Below are 24,167 nucleotides of genomic sequence, written 5' to 3'. Positions count from 1 at the left end.
GATGGACACTCCCTCCAGACAGAAGCACAACCCATCAACCTCTGAAATGGTTCCCTGAGCTTCTAAAGCCACAAAAATGGCCTAGTGGCCTATCTGCTAATGAACCTCTCCATGTTCTTGCTTGTTGAGTGCAGCAATAGATTGGTACTGATCTTTCCAACTCTAGGAAGATTTGCTGTGCTATGTAACTATGCTGTTCTAGCTTTTGAGATTCCCTCTGGGGAATAATCCCACATGGATTTGAAGATGTGATAGGCAAAGACTGAAAACACAGGTAAGATTAGCCCTGCAAAGGATATAGGAAAGAAGTCAGAAGATGGAACTCTGCAAGGCAGGGAGAGTGAAGCTTGTTCTCTTGGGCTGCACTATCTGGGGATGGCTCCAGAACTATAGCATGATCTCAGGTGTGAAATTCAGTAACCAGGGGAGATCTAGAACCCTGAGGGTTTGAAGAGGTCTACAACTGCTATCCTGAATAGTAACATCAGTCTGCTAAACTCAGGTCTTACTAAAGGACCCTGCCAAATTTAAATACAAGGAAAAGAAGCTTAATTGCTGGGGCCTGAAAACAGCACAAGATAAGGTTTTCTAACTTAACATTTAAAAGCTCCTGTTATTTCTAACACTTCCCCCGCACCCCCCCCCAATTAAGGACAAGCCACAAAATAAGGTAAGAGTAGGTGCTGAGAATGATACATGACATCCCCAATCCTGCCATGAATTTGTAAATCAGCATGTATCGCTCCCACCCTGCCAACACTTGTCCAGAAATAAAAACCATACCAATAAACTAGGAGCTGAGACTGAACCTGTCATTTTATTGGGATGAGGGGACTCTCAACCATGAAAAGATTCTCTTCAGCTTTGTCTTAGAAAATTGCCTAGAGCAGGGAAAACAGAGCAGAGTCACAATAGCACTTTAGTATTGTCTGATTACAGATAAGGGCCACTAGCTATACTTCTGCATGTATGCACCTAGTGACAGCAAATCATGATTATAAACTGCAGTCTTTCAAATAATCCATGGGCAACCTCTGTCAAAAAAAATCTTTCCATTTTAGTTCAAGTTATTGTGAATCAAAGAACTTTCAAATCAAAGTGAAAAGGAAACCTGGGTCCAACTATTCGTTCTGCTTTCCCAAGTTTCCTATCTTGAAAGATATTTATCCTTTGCTATGTAAACTAGACTTAACTGGTTAGTACTCCCTGCTGGATTATATTTCTAAGGCCTATCACACAGTGATCTACTCAAGAAATCAAAACAGAAGCGGCAGATTTTTGGATCAACAGTCCAGGTTGAGCCTGGTAGATTAGAGACAGTTAAACACTTGGGGGTTCACTCTTAATTTGGGCAGCTTCAGTGAACTGAAGTTCAGCACATGCCAGACTGCTATTTCATCGTAGCAAGCCTGGGATAATGTCAGTATTTCACATGGTTTTGTTCCCTAAATGTCTTTTCTTCACCTTCCCAACTAGGTCCAGCTCCAATGAATTAAAAGTGTGCTAAGTCACAAGAAGGAAGCACACCATTTTCATTTAAAGACCCAGGAAACCATAAACAGAGAAAAACCATACATTTATTCAATAAAACCAAGAATGTACAATATAAACAACTTTAATAAAGTGAGATGAAAGGCTCTGAACACAAACATTCCAGCTAGTGATAGCACAGTCACGTTTATTACACTGTTTTATAAACTGCCCGAGTCTGTTTCAAATAATCAGTGGCCAACCTGATAAGTCAAAAAGGGTTTTCCATTTCCCTTTACCTTCTCAAACTATTGTGGATCAAAGACTGACCTTTCAAAACAGTGAAAAGGAAACCTGGACCCAACTATTCATTCTGCTTTCTCAAGTTTCCTATCTTAAAAGATATACAACTATTCTTTATCCTTTACTATATAAACTAGACTTAACTTGTTAGTACTCCCTGTTAAATCTGCTCAATTATTTTTCTAAGGTCTACCACACAGATCTACTCAAGAAATCAAAATACTTATATATATAAAAGAGTAATTAGTGCTCCCCCTCAAAAGCACTACATTAATGCAAGCTAAGTTTTTTTTTTAAAGTAGGATGAACCAGAAAAATCAATCAGTAAGCAAAATCTATAAATTTCTGTCCCAAGTAGCTATTTAAGCTTCTGGACACAGCCTAAATAGGAGTTATATCAATATATTTAGAACATAGTTGCAGACAACTCGATAAAGATAAAACCAAAAAACTGATATGTAGATTAAGTTTTTCCTAAATGTAAGCTTAGGTTTTACTACTGAGCTCTGGAAAAAAAAATCTTACCCCTATTAAGTCCCTTTATTTTTATAGTAAGATAGTACTCGAAGTATGTAAGGGAAAGGGGACAAACTGAATCGAATTAACATCTTTACTGATTAAAAAAAAAAACCTCCATGATTTACTTTTGTAGCAGTTGCCTGCTTCTGCTAGTAAATTTACAGGGTATGTTGGGGGAGGGGGAGAAAAGGGATTACATAATGTAACAGTTCAAAAACAAACAAAAAATCCCAACCACTTTATTGTTGGGCAACTTCAGAAATTTTCATTTTTCCAATTTGGAGATTTTATGGTAAACCAATTGTTCACATGTAATATCTGAACTCATTTAAAGCATTGGATACAAATTTCTTCCTGCTCCAATTGTTTCCCTATAGCCAGCCCAATAGTCTTCCATTTATCCAAACCTCAATCCAACCATTCTTGTGTTTTTGGAGAAAATTAAACAGATTTAAATGGCAAATTAATTCCTATCAATAATCCTACAATTTCACTAACACTTAGCATGATTCCCCCCACCCCCCAATCCAAATCGGCAAAACCTTATTACTGCCCCGTAGATATGTAACAACTCGGCTACTGCCCAAAATGACAAGTTTCCCCGATCTCTATACACCAGAAATTTTAACATTTCCAATAAAGACTCTGTATGTAAGGGTTAAGGGTAATGGTAATCAACATCAGATGTCTTTGCTCAGCTCATTTCACAGGAGATCATCCAAGGCAAAAACTGTAGTGTGAGCCCAAATCAACTTTGAGATGCAAGTGACTTCAGTGACACTTCAGCATCCTGCTTCTGTAGCGACTCTGTAAAACGGAAGAATGCTTTCAGTCATCACTGTATTTGTTTAGTCCTACAACTCAACAATTATTCTCTCCTACCATCTCTTAAAGCTTAAGATTGAAACTAGAGTCAGTGTTGCACAATGGAAAGAATATTTACGGCTTTGGAACCTGGTTATTTTCTATCACTTAGAATCTTTGTGATTAATCCTTTTTCTCATGTAATCCCCTTTACAACTTCAAGCCTATGATCCTAATAGATCAGAACCCTATTCAAGTTCATTGTCAAGACCTGCATTCAAATACCCCCCCCCCCCGCCTTAATTTGCCAAAAGATATTTGCCAGGAAGGCTTTGTTTCAAGGCTCAAATTGAATAATTTCTTTATCATAACGACAGCACAAAGCTTTTAGAAGATACTCATGGTACATCCTGTGTATTTGCTTACCTTATATATTAGCTGCTTTTTTCAACTCTAGCACATAACCAAGACAGCATTTAATATCAGCATTCCTGACAGCAATGATCAGCCTGCAAAAATTACAAACACAGAACTTATCTCTCATGAAATTTCCAAAGAAAACATTGAATTTGCCAGCCTATAACTGCCCTTGATTCCAGAAAGTTCAAGTCAAGTTCAGACTTGCAGTTTACTATTTCAAGTTTTACTCTTTAAGTGGTGGCAGATTCATTGGTCTGGACTGGCTTAATGGTAAGTTGCATGGCTTATGGATTCTCATTCCTTTCCAATGGTGGATTGCCATGTTAAATCCATTAAGTTGAATTATTTGTGAAGGAATAGTGCAGTGTAAAGATTGGATTTTTAGTTGGAAGTCTTCAAGTTTACTACATTCAAGAGCATCATTTCAACTTCACGGCTGGACCTGGCTAATGTTGCCTCAGGTTTTGTGTGTTTTGCTTTTAAAAAAAAGGAAAAAAAGACTACTCTTCCCCATACAGTGTAGTTTCAATGAAACTAAAACAAGTCAGTCAGGCATCCAACTAAATGTTAAGTTTGCAATGGCTTGCTTGTGGAAAAAAACCCAATTTTAAGCCAATTCATGATGACTAAAGATTACTTTTGGGGAAAAAAAATTCATATGCAGCTTTGTCTTCATCAAAACATACAGAAAAAAACAACACCCCCTCCCCAACCCAAAATGTAATCTGTCTATAAGAGCTGCATTGTAATGCCTTTAAGCTTTATACATGCTTTAAAAAAAATCCAAGAAGAAAATGTTGAATTTGGAAGCCTTCTAACTCTAGTGAATATTGCTTTTCCAAAGGTTATCTAGAAAGCACTTCCATTTGCCATGACGTACAGCCATGTCTCGCTGTACTATGAGGAAGATACTTTGTTCAATTTTGACTTAGACGGAAAAACTAGTTTGCTTTGCTTACCATCTTTGCTGTTTCACAGGCATTTGATGCTTTATATCTGAAGTGGAATGCTGAAAGAGTCACTTGTTTTTAGAAGTCATAAGCCTTTGAGAAGTTGAAGATTAAACTTCTTTGCTTATCTATTTTCTCCTTTGCCTTTGGAATCAAGCTGTTCCTTTAAAAGTGAGACACTACAGAGTTGCAAAAATTTGAAACAGTAAGAGCAAGCATCATTTTGAAGCTTCGTTGTTGGAACTAGTCAAACCTTTTATTTAGAATTCTGTAGTTGTTTTATACATGTAATTTTTTTTTATTGGGGGGGATGGTCTTGCAGATTCACAAGAAAATGGTGGAAAAGGCAAAGTATAGTCATGACTATCCATTTGTGGTTTCAAGTTTACTGAAAGATTTTTTACTGAATTTTTTCCTCACTAAGCATCTGATATACTGGGAAATCTTGCATAGGTTTCAGTTTCAAAAAGGACAACCTGAAATCTTAAGGAGCAGCATAACCCCCAACCACCCTCCAAAACAGCTAATTGGTTTGGAATGATAGGTTTGAACAAGTAGAAGGAACCATTTCCATTTTAGATGGTTGGATGTTTGTGGAAGGTCTTAAGAACTGCTTCTCTCAATTGTCAGGAAATCAGATGGGAAGTAGCTTTTCAGGGAAACTTTTACTTTGGAACTTACAATACTGGTACACAGAGCTCAAATTTCACACATTTAACATCTGTTTTTTGGAAAGAAATAAACAAATCTGAAATGAAATTAAACATTGCTTTAACTTGTTCTTCACAAAAGCATAAAAATCATGGAGGGGAACTTAACAGGCAATAAAAAAAGGAAAAACAATTTTGTTTCCTTTTTAGTAGTCCTCTGGTAGTAAAGATAGAACAAGCTCCACTTGTTTTGTTTTTTTTTTTTTTGAAAGGGGGTTTTGGTCCAAAAACTTAAGTTTTCTTTTTAATATCTGCTTCTGCCTCCTCCTCTATCAGATCGACTTCCTCCACGGCCACCTCTTGGTGCTCCGCGGCTTGAGCTGCTGTATGAATCACGTGGAGGAGGGTATCCCCTATCCATAGAAGGGGGAAGCCCTCTATCTTGTCGGCCAACTCGATCTCCTCGACCACTTGAGTAGATATCACTTCGGCTGCTTGAATAACTTTCTCTGCTTCCACCATATCCATCTCTGCTGTAATCATCATAGCGACTGCTTCCACCATAAGATGGCGGGGGCCCTCGAGCAGGTGGAGCACTACGTGAGTTACCTGCAGGGTCAATGGTCAGGTAATATGGCAACACTATAAATCTTATATATACACAATAGTTAAATCTGAATTTAAAGAATTCCTGTATTACATGTTTACTTTTTTTGGAATGGAGGTGTAAAAGCTGCCACTGCTGGTAATTTATAGTGGGGATTGCTCATCTGCTGAAATAGTGAATGGTTTATGTTTGTTTGAAAAAACTGAAGAGTGTATTTCAAGAGGCATCTTTTAAGGACATTCCAGAACAGCTTGTTATTTTACAGTAGAAACTCAGCCATATTGTCCAGTGGTAAGTTGCAACTGTAGACTTTGCTTCATATTGTAATGGTAAATATTTGATCTTGTCAATTAGCATTTTAAATGGTACTTTCACTGTTGGGGGGGAAAACACATAATACTGCCAATTTACCCTCAAAAGCAAGCAACCCTCCCCCCAAGCAAGCAAAAAGCCTGAAGATCAACTCCTTAGCAAAACTTCAAGGCCCTTAAAAAAAAAGATCTCAATCTGCCAGGTCACCCCACAAAGCAAATAAAATCCCTCAAAAGCAAGCACAGCCTGAAACTGGTTCACAAGGTCTACAGAAGCACGTTCAACTTAAGATCAACTTAAGAGACCCTCAAACTGAATTCTTACCATAACTCTCATATGAATCTCTGTAGGAGCCTCCACTGGGGTGATCTGAATAGTCTCTATCACGACCACCATAGCCATCACGATCACTAAATTTAACAAGAAATCAAGGTATTGAGTCTGCTCAGAAACACCATTTTATAGTCGCCTCAAAAGCCTCCATGCAGTTTTAAGCTATTAAAGATTAAAACTCCATTAAGACTTTCAGGCCATTTGTGAATGTTTCCCCAAGCCATGAACACAAAGCACCATGCACCATACCTGTATCCTCTAGATTGATAATCATCACGTGAACTGGAATGACCATAATCACGGTATGCATAATCTCTTGGAGGTGGAGCATAATCTCTGTTGTCTCGAGAACTTTGATAATCTCTGCTTGAATAGCTAAAAGAGAACACAACTATTTATTATCTATAGTTTCTTTTAAAACCCGAAGTTTTCCTCAGTTTTCTGGGATTTCCTTTTACCTGTCTTTAGTATTATATCCATCATCTCTTGGTGACATATAAACATCTCTTCTAGATGGCATTGGGTCCCTTCGGGGTGGACCTCCATAGTTGTCTCTCCCACGTGATACTGGAGCTTTAAACAAAACACTTTATCTAAAACAGTGGCAGTACACCAAACTGACAGCAATGCTACATAGGTTGTTTCCAAATTTTTTAATTGCCATTTAAGTTTTTTTTTCCAATTTAAAAGCCAGTTTCATAAAAATTCAATATCCCTAAAATTTGAGACTAAGCATTAGAATTATGCGCCAAGTGCCCCAAACAAAACTATCTGCATTTTTGTAAAAGCTACCATATACCAAGGCATTAAAAAAAAAAAAGTACGTTAACCATTTAATTCTCTTGTCTTATCTGGAATCTAACGTTATAATTCCAGTTTGTTATCCCAACCCTGGTTTTCTCTACCATCTACACAATTGGCCCAGATGACCTGCAGATGTAGATAATGCACTTATTTTTGGTAATTAGTCAAGAAGCGCTTGAACGTTTTCCCTAATTTGACACCTAGTTCTGAGTCTTGCACATTGCAAGACTTTGACAAAAATGTATTCAGATGGAGACTGCACTTTTGAAACCTGGCTTCACATCCTGCCATTGGGAACTTGATGCGAGATCATGGACAATTAGCAGTAAGGTAAGTCACGACTTCTGAACTTCAGTCTCCTCATCTGCATTTTACAGATACAGCTGTGATGTCAGACTTTGAGGCCTTAGGTGGAGAAAGCAAGACATTGTCAGAGAAAACTGAGAAGCACTGCTGAAGTCCTATCTATTTGCCTCCACTCTCTATGCCAAAGGAGAAAGCTTCAGAAGGCAGCTTCCGTTTCCTCAATCACACCAATTCCATCTACTACACACCCAAAGGTGATTGTCAAATTACTATCCATGAAAAGTACACTGGTGTCCCAATAGGAGAAGCTTCAAAACATGAGACAGCAAGTTTAACTAGACCAATTCCTGCAAAAGTCTAGAAACATCTAGACTTGTGAAGGGATAGTTTCTTATAAAAAGCCAACAAACTGGGGCAGAATATGCCCTTTTTTGGATTAGATTACTGTCAGAGGTGATGCCAGAGATAGTATAACCTTGCTTGACAGTCTCACAAGACAATTGACCTAGTCAATTGAAAACTAGTTGAATTAAACCTAAAGAGTAGCTATTAAGTTAACAGGAAGAATGTTAACTAACATAAAGAGGGCTCCAATTCTCAGGGGTCTGTTTCTTTACGTGAAGGCACAGATGAATACCAAAGGGGGATCCAACCAGTTAAGAATGTAGGTCATCAATTTGGGAAACAGCTGATTAAGTTGTGGCATATTCCTGGAATATTACTGTTATGAAATGATGAGCAGGGGGGATATCTCAGAAAAAACGTGGACTTACATAAAAGGATACGAAGTAAGTAAAACCAGAACACTGTACACACTAACAGCAATACAATGATTAACTGTGAATGACCTGGCTATTTTCAGCAATACAATTATCCAAGACAATTCTAAAGGACTCAAAGAAAAATGCTATCAACCTCCAGACAAAGAACTGACAGTCTCAATGTAGATCAAAGCATACTATTTCTCACTTTATTTTTCCTCCTTTGGGGCTGTGTCCTTCTTTCACATGACTGATATGGTAATACGTTTTACATGATTGAACATGTACAACCCATATATCAAATTGTTTACTGTCTTCAGGGAAGGGGAAGGTGAGAGAGAGAAAAATTTGTAGCTCAAAATAATTTTGAATGTTAAAATATTTTTAAATGTGACTGGGGGAAAAATACATATTTTTTAAAAACTGAGAAGATCTTTAAAGGCAGCAGATCAACATATATCTTTCCTTATACCTAGCATCATGCCTGGCAAACAGTAGGCACTTCATCCAAGTCTCACACTTGTGGTCAACTGTACAAAGTACAGGATGGGGAAGATGTGACTCAGGCCAATGTGATTCAAAGGGGGATGTGGCAGCCAACTGAGATCTTAGAGACTATTAATAGAAGCACATTGTTAAAGAGCAAAGTCAAAACAAGGATCCATTGAACCATCTAATATGTAGCCTAGTCTTGGTGAGGGGTGGGGCGTTGCCTATGTGGTAGTCTTTCAAATATTTGACAAATTTTCATATGGAAGATTTGGTTTGTTTTCTTTGGCCTCTGAGGGCAGAACTAGAAACAATGGATGGAAGTTGGAAGCAACCTTCTGTTCAATAAGGAAAACCAGTTAAAGCTGTCCAAAAATAGAATGTTCTACAAGTATTTTATCTCTGCTCAGTGTATAGACATGATTCTTGCTTAGATACATTCCAACCTCGTGGACTTGTTTTAAGAGCCTTATTCTGAGAGAGTACCATACAAGTGAATTATTTGAATGATACCCCAACTCCAAACTATGTTATTTGAGAAACAAAATATACAGCTAGAAACCTATAGAACTGACCTCTTCCTCCCATTCCACTACTGCTGCGCACTGGCCCTGAAGGTGCAGATCTTTTAGGTGGAGGACCCCCACCACTACGTGGTGGTGGGCCTCTTTTTACTGGAAGAGGTCCCCTGGAAGACCCCATGTTGAAGTTAAGAGAATATCCGCTATCGTCTACATTAGGAAAAAAAAAATAGTGTTATACTAGTTGACAATGACCATAGGTTAGGATATAGCACAAATAATGTCCAAGGAGTCTACATTGCCTCTCCACTACAGAATCTGGCTATTAAGCACAAATCATCTTAAGTTAATAAAGAGATTTCCCTTGGTAGGATTTTAGATTTTTATATTAATTAATTCTGCCGTTTACTTTGCAAGCAGTGGTGGTAAAATACCATTTTGGCATCTTAGGTTAAAAGTTTGAGTGTAAAAAAGTAAAAAGTGAGTGCAGTTTTAAAAGGGTGTGTGAGAGAGAAGTCTCATAGGACCATAAAAGGAAAATTCTTATTTCTCTGTGGTGAAATGCTAGCCATTTTTCCCAGCTGCATAAGGCCTATTTATCTTTCTTATCCAAAGACTCATACAGGTGTGTTATTGAGCCCTTAACTTTTTGAATTGTGTTGAAGGGAACTGTTTGCTCACGCTGGACCTTATCAGTTGGATAAGGAACAACTCGCCCAAAAGGAACATAGTTTAGGCTTATGCCTATACTTTCGAAGACTTGGGAGGTCTCATACCCAAGTAAAACATCTATGAATTTTACTTCAAAGTCAAAAATTTTGCTTTTATACAATTTAAAAGCTAGCTTAGAAACTATACCCATGTGTCCTCCACGTGATGGTGGCCCCCTTGTTCCTCCACCACTTCCTCCTCTTCCTCCTCCTCTAAGGCCTCTTGGAGGGCCTCTGCTTCTAGGTGGAGGTGGTGGCCCACGCCTACCACCACTTTCGAATGTTGGCTTGGTGGCTTGTTCAACTTTAATTGATTTTCCATCGAGGAGCTAAAAAGAACGGGTTTATAAGCAGTAGAGCATTAACAATTGACTAATGCTAGCTCTAGTTTGTGGTATGAAACCAATACCATCCCCCCCCCCAGCTTTTTCACAAAGGAAAAAAATACAGCTGACAAATGGAAGTTGGGACAAGGAAATCCACCCAGAAAACACTCCAGTGCATATTTCACAGCTCTCACATTGGCTCAACTTGCTCTTTAATTTATGTAGTCTCAATAAATGAAACTGATTATGCTCCTACACCTGCCATTGTTATAATCTAGTTTGAACCTTTCTTTGTTCAATCAGAAACTTTCTAAGTGAAGAACACAAGCTGTAGATATAGAGCTAGTTAAGTAAAGCCAAGTAGTTTCATCAATATTCTTCCCTCTCCACATATAGTCTAGAATAGATTATATAACTTTCAGCAAAGTTTCACACATTCTAAATCATTTGTACTCTGTAATAGTCTGGTCACTCCCACCCCACCATAAGACTACTTTCACTGTATAGGAAATATATACATCCCACACACCATATTGGAAACTTGAATTCTGAGGTCTGAGGAAAATATACTAGCTTTTAGTTATAAACAAGGTCTGATAAAATTTCTAGTTTTGGTCATTTATAATTGACAAACCTAGACAACTGAAATAAAAGTGAAATTAAAAGTATCCTGTACTTTATACAAACTACTGTATAATGCCAGTTATGATACCAAATATGGTGGTGTACTATTTGCCAGGAGCATAATCTCACCTTCCCATTCATGTCTCTGGCAGCATCTTTTGCATCTGCAGGACTTTCAAAAGTGATAAAAGCAAATCCTCTGGACTTGCTGGTTTCCCGGTCTTTCATCAGAAGTACTACACAGGAGGGAGAGAAATATGATTTGTTCTAATTTGGTATGAACCCACAAAACTTTTGCCACCCCCCACTTTCAAAGGCAGCAAAGCAGCAGCTCAGAACTTCTTAGAGGGTGAATATCATCACTTCACATGTTCAACGCTATTGAAAATTCATCATTGCCCAGCCTTTGGGGAGGAGTCAAGGGATAAAATATTTTCAATTAGTATCTCACCTTCCACTATTCTCCCATATTTCCCAAATACAGCTTCAAGAGCCTTCTCATTTGTCTCTGTATTGAGTCCACCTACGAACAGTTTCCCTGGACGATCTGCTTCAACCATTCTGACTTTGTTATATTCTGTCCACAAAAGAAAACAAAACAATACAATTCAGGTCCACCAAAGTTAAGGCCATCAAAAATACATGCTAAGGTATGATTTCTTCAAAAAAACTCCTGCACGATGGCACTTCAAAGTTACAGCCCAAAAAACAAAGTTTCCAGTCCAACTCAAGTCACTTTCACAAAACTATCCCAACAAATGTAACAAACCTGCTCGGCATCCATCATGCCACTCCTTCCCTCCATCTTCTATTATTGTGCGCGCGCTCTCGCTCTCGCGCTCTCTCTCGGGCCGACTCTCCCTCAATGCTAAGCCCCCGCCCCCGCCCCCCCCCCCGCCCCGAGCTCAAGGTGCACCTCCCTCTGCTGCCCCAAATTGAGCCAGATTAAAAGGCTTGCGGTCAAACCGTTCAAGGGCACACCAAGGACTCAGCGAGGGCTGCGCCCAAGCCCCTTCGGGGCTAGATTGCCTCCTGAGCAATTGAGCGGGACCCAGAACCTGGCGGGGGGAGGGGAGACTGCTTCCCCGGGAAGCCTCGGCCCCACACTCTCGCAGGCCACGGCCGCGAAGGCCTCGCCGAGAAGGAGGGCGGGGGCCAATGAAGGAGAGTCCGGGATCCCTCCCAGCTCCACCCTCCCAAGTGGGGCTTAACCGGCCCGCGCGGGCTACCGCGTGGGAGTAAGACAAAATGGCGGCAGCTCCATCTCGAAAACAGCCCGGCACTTCGCCTCGGCCCGCTCCTCTCCCCCCCTTCCTAGCGCCGGAGGCCAGGGAGAGGCCTCGGAGGCCAAAGCGGGCCTCTGCAGCTACTCTGGCACTTTCCACTCACAAGCCCTCGGCCTCCTCCTTCCACCAACCCCCCCCACCCCTCTGACCAAGCTGAAGCCTCTCGAGTGAGGGCAGCAAGGCCCAAGGCTGTTCGGTCAGGCTCTTGGGAGAGGCCGTTGCTAGGCCTGACACCCTTCCCCCCCACCAGCCCGAAGTGCCACCTAAAATGGCGCCCACTCCCTCCATCTTTATAAGTAAAGTGCAGGGCCACCGCCGCCCAAACCAACCTAACTGGGGGGAGTGCAGCGAAAGCCTCCCGCTGGGCATCTCCTACGCACCGATTAGGCAGGAGGGGCAAGTGAGGGCGCTAGGCTCTCTGGTTACTTCTGGCTTCACCCGCTTCGGCTTCCCGCCGCCACCACCACGCGCTCTAAATTCGGCTTTGTACGCACGCGTTCCAGCCCCCCTCGTTCTCCAAAGTCCCCCGAGCTGCCCAGACGACAAGAATAGGACAGACGCAACTACGCAATGAGAACGAACAAAGGGGCCGGCGAACTTTATACAGCCCGGGAACGAGGCTACAGGACCCGGATGGAGGCGTAGCGCGAGCGTGAGGGGAGGAACTAACCTCTCACAAACCCGCCTCTTTACCCAGGCCCCGCCCCATCGCCCAATCAGGTTTGGCTTGGGGCCGAGCTTGAATCCAATCCGCCCGCCCACTTTCTCCAAACCTTAGCAAACTCCACCCGCCCTTCCGGGCACCGGCTTGCTTGGGGAAGCATGCAGGGAAGTTAGTTGACCTGCATTAAAGGTTCCTGGTACTTTACTTGTCGGAGGATCAGGGCCGAGCCAAAGTTTGAAGTAGGGTCTTCTGGCTGCAGGTCCGGCACCCTTTCCACGGCGCCACGGTTCCTTCTTCTGGGGAAGTGGAAGAGTGAAAAGCTGTTTCATTCATAGTTTATACATTTTGACATAGAAGGGATTTCTGGGACTTAACTAGTCCAATCCCCACAATTTACAGAGAAGGAAATGGAGGCCCAGGAAAGTGAGGTGATTTGCCCAAGGTCAAGATCATCAAGGAGAAAGGAGTCTTTGTGGTGATGGTTCCCAGAATAAAGAAGAAAAATCTTCCTTCCCTAGAGTTGGTTGGGAAACAGTCCTTAGTAGTTGCTGCTCTTGGGCTAGATTAAAAACAATAAAGTAAAAAACCAAAAACAAAACAATAAGGTGGTTTCTGAGTTTACGTAATGTAGGAGGTTGAAGTATGCAATGTGAACATAAAGAAATCATTTCCTTTCATTAACCAGGAGAGAGAATTCACTGTCTTCATGACTTTATTGGCCCTGGGAGTAGAATAGCTTTCTAAGCCTCCCTCAGACTTCCTGTAAGAGGTTTTTTGAACTTTTCAGAAGTCATAATAAACTGGAAGTGCAATTCAGTAGTATAGCACTAGAAGAAGTCAGTGGAAAAAGCACTGGATTTTGAGTCTAATGACCTGAGTTTGAATCTTAGTGCTGCTACTTACCTATGTGACCTTAGGCAAGTTGCTTCACCTCTCTGAGACTCAGTTTCCTCTTCTGTAAAAGCAGAGGTTTAGATTAGCTGGCCTTGGAGGTCATTTCCAGCTCTAGACCTCCAAGCCAGATCTCATCTCTATTTCCAGTAACACCAGGAATAGCAAACCATGAAAACTGGTTAGAAAGGACCATGAGCTGAGGGGTCCCCAAGAATCATGCTCAGAAAACACTCACACTAAATAGTGTAGCCTGATAGCCTTCCTAATTATTTTTTAACAATCTCTGATTTGTAAATATCATAGGAAATCCCCTTAAAGCTTTTACACTATTGGGTCCATGTTAAGTCAATTCAACCAACTTCTAGGAAGGTGACAGTATATGTTGCTTATTGGCTGCATGAGCATAGGCAACTCATAACTTCTCTGGATCTGTTTCCTCATCTATACAATAAAAGGGTTCAATTAGATAACCTTAAAGGTACCTACCAGTTCTAAATCTCTGATCCAGAATCCTGTGTATATTGAATTAAATTCATTCAGCAAGCATTTACTGAGCAATTAGTGTGTGGAGGGAACTGAAATAAATATTAGATTACAAAAGAAATGAAAAGGCCCATCATCATGACTTCCACTATTCCCTCCCCAATTTCTCTGATCTTTTCTTTCACAGCCACCTGAGATTAGGCTATCATAATAGCCTTCTGATTGCTCTCCCTGCTTCCTGTTAGGCTCTCTCCTCTGCACTCCAACCTCCACACAGCTGGAAAAATCAAATTTCCCAGGCTCAGGCCTGACCATGTCACTCTCTGGCTCAAAACCTTTGAATGGCTCCCTGTGGTCTCTAAAATAAAATTCAAAAGTCACAGCCTGGCATTTAAGGCCATCCCAAATATGGCTTCAGCCTGTCTTAACCAGCTTGATTTCTTATTACTATGTTACAGTAGCATTTTAAAACCCACTTCTTTCATTGTCAAGGCCAATGATGAATGTGAGCAGACAGACTACCATAGAAAACCAGTGAGGATTTATCATCAGGGAATCATAGAGCATAAAGTGAAGATCATTTGGTCATGGAAAGATAAGGATGATAGCCAGGGTGCTCCACTGATTTCCTTACAATGGCAAGAAAAGGAAGGAAGACTGATACCATATTAGTGAACCTTCTGTGGAAAACTTGCAAGCTTGGGGGAGTGTGTGTGTGTGTGTGTGTGTGTATGTGGGGGCAATCTGCATTGTCGCATGGGAACTCCTGAATTGATGAGGGAGCAGATCCATTTGAATGTCGAGTATTTCCAATTTGACATGGGAGCTTGAACACTGCCAAGGTAACCCAATTTTAAAAGTGTTGAGAGATTGATTCATAAGGTCCCTGAAGGACAGATACCGTAAGTGTTGAGGGGTGGGGGAAGAAAAAAGCCTGGATCTTATTAGTACCCCACCAAAAAGGCAGTTAATCAGACAGTATCTACTGCCCCACACATGCCTACTTTCCCGTCTGTAGAAACCATTTTCATGAGCATAAGCTACACATGCAATACTGAGAGGCATCAATTTCAGGAATCAGGAGGTAAGAGTCCCTCTGTGCTCTGCCCTAATTAGAACACACCTGTTTGGTATGTTATGTTGAGTTCTAAGAATCACAGTTTTAAAAGGATATTGATAAGCTTGAAAATAGCCAGAGGAAGGCAATTAGGATGGTGTAGGGCCTTGAGTCTGCATCACAAGAAAATCACTGGAAGGAACGAAGCATATTTGATGTGGAAGAGAGAAGAATCAGAGCCTTCATGATTTTTTTAAAGTATCTGAAGGACAATCCTATGGAAGAACGATTAGATGATGAGAGTTGAACTGTTTGTGCCAGAGGACAGAACCAAGGCTGATAGGTGAAAATTGTAAAAAAGCACATTTAGGTTTGAGGCCAGAAACACCTTACTCAGAATTAGATCAGGCCCAAAGTAAAATGGGCTGCCTTGAAAAGTGCTGGGGGACAATGCTAGGTTCCCCCCCCCAAGAGATCCCTAGCAGAGACTTGGGTGACCTCTGACTACAAACTAGAGATTTCATTTTATTTATTTGTTGGTTTGTTTGTTTACTTATTTATTTGGTTAGGCAGTGCCGTTAAGTGACTTGCCCAGGGTCACACAGCTAGTAAGTGTTATATGTCTGAGGCCAGATTTGAACTCAGGTTCTGCTGAATCCAGGGCCGATGCTTTATCCACTGTACCACCTAGCTGTCACCTAGCTACCCCCTGGAGATTTCATTTTGAGGGCAGTTTAGATGAGATGGTGCCTTCTGAACTTTGACTTCTGTGATTCTGTCTGATCTTCCTGAAACAGTGGGTTGGGGTTGAAATCACTCCTTTTGGCTCAGGCACCTTGACTAGGTGAAAACCCTTTCTGAGGGTGAACAAAGCTTGCACACTGCTCTGAATCAATTCCAGTCATTATGTTACAGACTGGATCATGCCCTAAGCAATTTGTATAAAAGAGAGAAGCTATCTCAGAATGGGGAATGAGGAGATACTGAACATCTAGATTTGATAGGTTGAAGCAAGCACAGAGCAATGGGACAACTGAGGTAGCAGAGAAAAGAAATACTGAAGAGAAATACAAAGAAGAGAAATAAGGAGGAGAGACAGCAGCTTTACCAGGTGTGTAAAAACAAGGACCCAGGCTGAGGAAATCCCAAGAAAGGTCTGCTCTTTCCCTGACTTCTCCTCCAGAAGCCTGTCTATGCACAGACCCACAAACAGAATCTGTTGTTTTCATACTCAAATGTTTCCAGTAAGCAGATTATTGCTTCTACTACAAAGGGACGTGGGGTAGGGATGGGGACAAGTTAATAGTCTCTATAGTGGCTCTGTATGTTTCCTGGCCTTTTAATATGCAAACGAGTCACTCTAAGATTAAAACACTTTATAAGGCTCAAAATAATACCCCAACATCTGCAAAGGGGCACACTGTTTATGAGGAGCAAATGAAACCATTCCAAGTCTGAATGGGCTTCACCATTCCATATCCTTGCCCTTTTTACCTGCCCCTTAGAAACCACAAATTAGCCAGAATCTGAAAGGGACACACCCTTAAATGGCCCTCAGTGAAACAGTTTACATTCTCTGCAAATCCCCTGGGGGACACTAGGATGTCTGAAAGGATACAAAATACTCTGCTGATATTGAAATTTCACAGTTACACAACCCAGTTAATAGAGATACTGGTAAATGCATTGCTACATGTTGATGACACTCCCACCGCCACCCCCACCCCCACCCCTGCTCATTTGTGAAATGGAAATAGGACCTATAATGCCTTCCTCACAAGTATGTTTGGAGGCTCCAATGATATAACATGTATGTAAAGTGCTTTGCAAGCCTTAAATCTAGGTCAGTGACGTTGGAGAGTGATCACCAGACTCCCAGAGAGTAAACCTCACCCCCCCAGGTAGGAAATCAATCTCCCGGCTCCCAAAGAATAAATTTCTCCTTCAAGTGGAGGGCAGAGCTGCTATCTGGAGGGCTCCCACTTCCTCTAGGCAGGTAATCTCTGGCTATTTGGCCTGACTCACTGCTACAGGACTCCACTCCCCCACTGCCATGAAGCTGGATGGAAGGAAAGCTGCTTAGTCCCAGACTGAGCCCATCTAAGATCTGAGTCTCAGACTCCAGGTCTCTTGTCACTGAATGAATAGAAAAGCATTTATGAGGCTCTTTGTGTACCAGGCACTGGGTTAGGAGCTGGGAACACCAATATAAACCAGCAAAGCCGGCCTTGCCGTCAATGAACATACCTCCTAATGGGGAAGACAACACATATGGGAGAGTGGAGCAGGGGAGAGGCTGGTGGTGCCAGAGCCCAGAGTGGGAGGTGGAATTCTGAGCAAGCTAGAGCTCTGGGCTACATGGAGATGCCTGGGAAGTGGCCCTCATCATCAGGATTTCATTCTGGAGTAGAAACACTAGCGACAGGAACAATGCTTGGCTCCACATGAAGGGAATCTTTTGGCTTTGATGCATCAATTTCCCCCATCTTGGGATGTTGCAAAAGAACTGGCACTGATGTGAATTACAGTTGGGGGGGGGGATGGTCCTGATCACCAGGATATTTACAGACCTAGATAAGTGAGCCAATCTCCCATCTCTCCTGGTATTTGAGAGAGAACTGAGAACTCTGCCATCGCGAGATCTTTGAGGATAGGAACATTAGTTAGATGGTTCTCCATCCCCATTCTCTGGCTAGCAAACTATCAGCAGGTATTCAATACTTGCTCTGTGCCAGGCATTGTGCCAAGGGCTGGAAACACAAATATGTAAGACGCACACACATACACACATATTTTGTGGACTGCCTAAAATAAAAGATGGCTTGTCTCATATGTGGCACAGATAAATATCTGACCTGGGATCTGGCCTATACCTCTCCAAAGTAGACTTAAACTTTGGCCTTTAAGGGAAGTAGGAGGACTTGGCTAGGGACTTGTTCCTTTCCTCAACTATCTCCAAATATTAGTAGTCTGTTCAGTTGTGTCCAGCTCTCTGTGACCCCATTTGGGGTTTTCTTGGCAGAGATACTGGAGTGGTTTGCCATTTCCAGCTCATTTTACAGATGAGGAAACTGAGGCAAACAGGGTGAGGTGACTTGCCTAGGGCCACAGAGCCAGTAAGTGTCTGAGGCCAGATTTGAACTCACAGAGAGAAGTCTTCCTGACTCCAGGCCTGGCACTCTATCTACTGCAGCACCTGGCTGCCCCTAATTAGTAGTCTAGGGATACAACACTTTAGGGCCACTTTCCCTGGTCTCTCTGGAGTAGAGATACTGCTTAGTTTACTGCCAGCTTAGCTCCCTCCTACAAAAAGCAGGTAGCAAAAAAGAACATCTTGAATAGCTAATAAACCTCTTTATCAAAGTAAACAGTAAACAGAAATTGTGGGAATTATACAGATTACAATAGACCAAAGAAAGAGTAAATGAGTTTTTCAGCTGGGAGTGAGATAAGATCTCAGCTCTACAGAACAGAGAGAGAACAATATCAAGGGGGTGGGGTAGGGGGTACTCTGCTCTTTGAAGTCAGCTACCAAGCAGAGGAACATGTCAAGGGACACGTTGGGGGCTAGCTTTCTAGCTCAGAAGTCTGAGGCTCTGAGGACTGCCAGTAGTATTCAAAAATCCATGCTTGCCTCTTTCAGCTGCCTCTAAGGAAAACTTTTCCTCTAACCATCTTAAGTTTGTTTCTCCCTTACTCACGCATTACCGTCCAACCCAAGTGAGTGGAGGGCTTACACATATGAATAAACTACATAGTTCAGGCCCTCAAAGAGCTTCCATTCTAATGGAGGTAAGGTAAATAAATAGGTACCTAGAAGATACATAGAGTAGATGGGGAGGGGAAGGCACTGGTAGCTGCAAGGAGCAGGAAAGGCCTCCTACAGCAGGTAGGATTTGAGCAGAATCTTCAAGGAAGCCAGGGATCTTAAGAGGTGAAGGTGAGGAGAGGGGACAGCATTCCAGGATGTTCAAAGACTTGGAGACTGGAGGTGGAATTCTGCATGTGTCTGAGGAAGAGCAAATAGGCCAATACTGGAGTCTATGTGGTCGGGAGTGGAGTTTAAGAATGGAAAGGTAGCAAGGGGGGTCAGGTGGTGAAGAGTTCCAAACACAAAAGAGGGGACTTTATCTTTGATTCTGCAGGTAGATGGAAAGCTCAATGAGCAGGAGATTGGGGGGGAGGGGGCGCACTGGTGTATGACATGGTCAGATCTTTTGTTGTTATCCAACTCTTTGTGACCCTTTTTGGGATTTTCTTGGCAAAGGTATTAGAGTGGTTTGCCATTTCCTTCTCCAGCTCATTTTACAGATGAGGAAACTTGAGGCAAACAAGGTGATGGGACTTGCCCAGGGTCACACAGCTAGTAAGTATCTGAGGCCGGATTTGAACTCAAGTCCTCTTGGCTCCAGGCCTAGCACTCTATCCATTGTAATGCCATCTAGTCGCCCTATGGTCAGATCTACAATTTAGGAAAAAGCACTTTGGCAGCTGTGAAGAAGACGATCAGAGTGGGAGCAATCTGAGGCAGGAAAATCAGTTACTTTCTATCCCTGCTGTCTCCCACTATTAGATTGTCAGCTCCTTAAGGGCAGAAACTGTCTGCTTCCTTTTGTATGCCCAGCTTTTAGCATAGTACCTGACACATAGTAAGTGCTTGATAAATGCTTTTTTCATTCATTCATTTATCTATCCATCCATCCATGCATTCATTCATTTATGCCATCTGGCACCCTGGGCCCAGAGGGGGAAGAGCAGGTGTTGACATAATCTTTGCTACTCACTGCCACTTCCAGAGCCTCCCTTTGCAGCCATCACTCAGCACCTTGCCTCCTCTGACCTGCTCTATCATCCAGGCCAGACCCTGGCTACAATTCTCTGCTTCCTTCCACTATTCTCCTTCCTTTTCCAAGCTATTGATTCTTGCATACCTCTCATTTCTTTTCCCAATTTTTCTCCTACCTCTCTCATTTGACTTTTAAAATCCTTCTTGAGCTCTTCCAAGAAGGCTTTTTGGGCTTCAGACCAGTTCATATTCCCTTTTGAGGTTTCGGATGTGGGTATGTTGACAATATTGTCCTCTTCTGAATTTCTGCCTTGATCTTCCCTGTCCCCATAATAAGAATCTATGGCCATTGTAAGTTTCTTTTTGTTCATGGTATTTGCTTATTTCCTGACCTTTAAAGAGATTGAGCTCTCCTGCTGGGGAGCAGAGGGCACTGACCCAAGCTTCTTGTGCTGTGAGCCTGGGGCCTGGTCACTGGCTGTATGTGCTGGGGCCTCAGGTGCTGGCAGTTGGAGGCTGTACAGTTTCTGCCAGCTTACCTGGTATAGGGCTGGAATCAGCAACACTGGAGCTCTAGGGGTAGGATTGGGTAGTGTGACCCCTGGAGGATGCCTGCTCACCCAGGCCCTGTACTGCTTTCTTTGGCTCCTGCCCACCTGGGTCCCCTACTATTCTCAAGGAGCTCAGCACCTGGCTTATAATATGATGCTCTATGACATCTCCTCCCTTCAGACTTGGGGTCCTTCAATGTACATGCTGATATCTCCTTAAGTAGTCTGGCTTCCAAGTTCATTAACCTTTTCAACTCATAACCTTCACTCCAACTGGCTAAACATAGAAACGGTCATATACTTAATCTTTCTCAGCCTCAGTTTCTTCATCTGTAAAATAGGGATGATAATAATAATACCCACCTCCCAGGAGTGTTGTGAGGATGAAATGAGATAATGGATGTAGAGCATTCTGTAAATTTTAAGATGATAATTATAAAGCAAATCTATACTTTATATTTATTCTCTATATATTTTGACTTGTTTCCCCTGTTAGAAGGGAAGCTCATTGTGACTAGGGATTGTTTCATTCTTTAGATTGGTATTCTCAATATGTACCAGGTATTGCCTGGTACATAGCAGGTTTTGTTTTTTTGTTTTGTTTTTGTCTTTGTTTTTTGTTTTTTAGGGCAGATGTGAATTTAGGTCCTCCTAACTCCTGAGCTGGTGTTCAATCCACTGTGCCACCCAACTGCCCCACATGGTAGGTCTAATTAATTAATTCATTGATCTTACCATCCCCCGTAAGGGCTCTACCTCCATGATTTAGAACACTGAAATTCCTCTACCATGGCTCCTGCTCATCCCCATTCCCATCTCCAGTCATTCCCACCTCCCTCTTCTTCCAGTCTCCATCATTTCTGCTCTGAATTCTTTCCTCCCTTCACAATCTTGGTCCTCTGGGTCAGTGATGTGAAACTCAAAAGAAAATAGATCCCTGAAAAAAAAAAAAAGGATCCCTGTGGGCTGCATATTGACTTAGAAAACCATACATTAACATTATCTATGTTGTATTGTATTTTGATTTCTTTTGTTAACCATTTCCCAAGGACATTTGACATCTTAATCTGGATCAGTTCTCATTCCCAGAGCTTTTTACTTGTCTGCTCTAGTTAACTACTATCCTCTCCTCTCAGTGCCTTACTACCTTATCCTGTCACTGCCCAAGCTTTGCCAAACACCAACCCTGGGTTCTGTGGTGTTCTGGAGAGAGTTCCTGAGAGCTCCTGAGACTTAACTGTCCAATTTGCATCGTGGGTATACCTTGGGAATTAGCAGAGGATGAAAATTAGGGCTTGATTTATTATCTTATTGATTTTCTCTAGACTTCATGGAAAAATTGTGGAAAAATATAAACAATTAAACTTAAAAGTATGTCATGTGCAGGGGTGTGTTGATAAGTGGTTAAGAACCAACTATCTGGGGGAAAATACAACACATTTTAAAGTTTAATCTGCATTATTAGCCATTTTCTTCATCACTTTAAGTCTAGAAACAATTAACAAAACAACAAATCAATTCATGATTTGTAGATCTGTTGGTTTCTCAGGTGTAAATACTCATGCTGAAAATTTAACAATTGGCTCTCCAGAGCAGGGGTAGGAGCTGGCTCCAGCTTAGAGGCCTATTCACTGAATGGGCATTACCTCACTCAAAGTGAGAACCTGAAAAGACCTTAGCTGAAAAGGGCCAGGGTCTCCCACTGCATCCTGGTCCATCTCTAGTCGTTCAGATGAATATCTGGCCACTGGACTCAGATGGCTCTGGAGGAGAAAGTGAGGCTGGTGACCTTGCACAGCCCTCCCTCACTCAGATCAAAGTCAATTGCAAGTCATATCATCTCCCTGATGTCATGGTCCTCTTGGAGAACTAAGGACAAATAAATACAATGAGAAGTCCTGGTTAAGCATGCTTCTCCAGCCCCCGGCCATTTGTTAAAACTTGTACCAGCACCCTCCTACCTGGTTCACTCCCACCAACCTCCCTCTCTGATCCTAGTGCTGAATACTGTTGGAAGAAGTCACAAAACTGTCACCTGGATCTACTCCCAGTGGACTGGATTTAATCTCAACTAGAGCTTGACTGCAATCTTTTCTTCTTTGGCTACTGACTCTCTACCACAGTTGTTCCTAACGTTCTCTTCTCTCCTCAACCCTCCTACACCACCTCCTCTCCTCTCCTTCTCAGCAGATGACTTTTCCTACTTTCCCCAGAATATAGAGGCCATCTGTCATGAGCTTCCTCTCCTCCTCTCCTGCATTGAAGCATCCCTCAATATTTCCTGTATGCTTGGCTCCAATCTCTGATGAAGACGTGACCCTTTTTCCTACCAAGACCAACCCTTCTTTCTGCTCCAGCTTTTATTTCTTTTCTTTTTTGTTGTGAGGTAGGGTTAAGTGACTTGCCCAGGGTCACACAGCTAGTATCAAGTGTCTGAGGCTGGATTTGAACTCAGGTCCTCCTGATTTCAAGGCCAGAGCTTCTGACCCCATTCGATTTCACTAGCTCCAGGATCTAACTCCATTCATTCATTCATTCATTCATTCATTCATTCATTCATTCATTCATTCATTCTCCCTCTCTCTAATCTTCAGTCTCTCCCAATTTACAGGATCTTTCCCTGTTGCATATAAACAGGCTCAAGTCTCTCTTATCCCTAAAGAAACCCTTCACTGGACCCCACCATCCCCTCAAATTGTTATCCTATATCTTTCCTCCCTTTCACATTCAAAATCCTAGAATAAGAAGAAAATGTCCACAATCCTTGCCTCTACTCAGTTCCTCCCACTCACTTTTCAACTCCTTGAAATTTGGCATCTGTGTAAGTGACTCAACTAAAGCTGCTCCAGGTGTTGGGCCTGGAGTTAGGAAGACCTGAGCTCTAAACCTAGCCTCAGATACCTCCTAGCTGTGTGACCCTGGGCAACTCATTTTTCCTCTCTCTGCCTCAGTTTCCTTATCTGTAAAATAGGGATTATAATAGCACCTACTTCCCCGGGTTGTTGTGAGGATCAAATGAGATAATACAGACAGTTTTCACTTCAAGTAAGCAGACTGACTATTCTGTAGACCTCTCTATGTAAAGTGATTTTTACATTTGCCAGGGGAAGGTGGGAAGGGAAGGAGGGAGGGAGGCAGGAAGGGGGAAGCACCCTGTGGAGGGAGGGGGCTGGCACACAGTTCAAGGAGGAGTGGGGGCTGGGGACAGAAAAGCAAGAACTGGAGAAGCACAAAGGGGACAAACACCTGCGTGGGCAGGCTAGGTGGGCAAAGGTCTCCTTTCTGGGTGCCAGAAGTCTCAAGCCAAGCCCCCTGTCCTGCAGAGGCAGCAGTGGTGGTCGTCTCTTCAGCCTCAGCCTCTGATTTTCTGCTTTCACTTGGAGAGGCTTTGGTGGCTTTTTTTTTTTTTTGCTGGGGGGATGGGAAGCTGCAGAGCAATAAGCAGGAGCAGAAACAGAGAGAGCATAGTACCGTACAGTAAAATTCACATAGGTGTGGTTTTGGAATGTGGATTTCTTTCAAAATTCTTTACTTAAG

The 24,167-nt window shown here is 42.3% G+C and overlaps 1 protein-coding gene and 1 non-coding gene across 4 annotated transcripts; both read right to left on the bottom strand.

Annotated features, from left to right (window-relative positions):
- Positions 1–1,557: 1,557 nt before the first annotated feature.
- On the bottom strand, positions 1,558–12,832 carry RBMX (RNA binding motif protein X-linked). 3 transcript variants are annotated; one of them, XM_020971754.2, is made up of 11 exons: positions 12,525–12,831; positions 11,361–11,486; positions 11,039–11,145; positions 10,108–10,288; positions 9,304–9,459; positions 6,827–6,941; positions 6,618–6,743; positions 6,360–6,445; positions 4,476–5,725; positions 3,523–3,605; positions 1,558–3,099 (listed from the first exon to the last, which is right to left on the bottom strand). In XM_020971754.2, exons 1-9 carry the CDS (start codon positions 12,562–12,564, stop codon positions 5,421–5,423), a joined length of 1,242 nt encoding a protein of 413 aa, XP_020827413.1. In that variant the 5' UTR covers positions 12,565–12,831; the 3' UTR covers positions 1,558–3,099; positions 3,523–3,605; positions 4,476–5,420. The 3 variants fall into 3 exon arrangements, with proteins under 3 accessions (XP_020827413.1, XP_020827414.1, XP_020827416.1); XM_020971755.2 differs by having other exon boundaries at positions 12,576–12,830; XM_020971757.2 differs by lacking the exon at positions 9,304–9,459 and having other exon boundaries at positions 12,525–12,832.
- Positions 11,238–11,308, bottom strand: LOC144455087 (small nucleolar RNA SNORD61). Its single transcript, XR_013483750.1, has one exon. It is a non-coding gene; the product is annotated as a small nucleolar RNA SNORD61 (small nucleolar RNA).
- Positions 12,833–24,167: the final 11,335 nt, after the last annotated feature.

Source organism: Phascolarctos cinereus, unplaced genomic scaffold (assembly GCF_003287225.1).
Source record: "Phascolarctos cinereus isolate Bilbo 61053 unplaced genomic scaffold, phaCin_HiC Scaffold_8;HRSCAF=390, whole genome shotgun sequence".
Taxonomy (NCBI): domain Eukaryota; kingdom Metazoa; phylum Chordata; class Mammalia; order Diprotodontia; family Phascolarctidae; genus Phascolarctos; species Phascolarctos cinereus.
The sequence above is the reverse complement of the archived record's forward strand: the minus strand, read 5'-3'. Positions and strand labels throughout refer to the sequence as shown.

Bases quoted from the DNA above. Each gene is read 5' to 3' on its own strand.
- RBMX (XM_020971754.2), bottom strand. From the start codon at position 12,564: ATGCCCAGCGGGAGGCTTTCGCTGCACTCCCCCCAGTTAG. The intron at 9,460-10,107 runs GTATAGTTTCTA...TTCCTAATGTAG, and splicing joins ATCACGTGGAGGACACATGG to ACGATAGCGGATATTCTCTT. The intron at 6,446-6,617 runs GTATGGTGCATG...TGTTAAATTTAG, and splicing joins TATCAATCTAGAGGATACAG to TGATCGTGATGGCTATGGTG.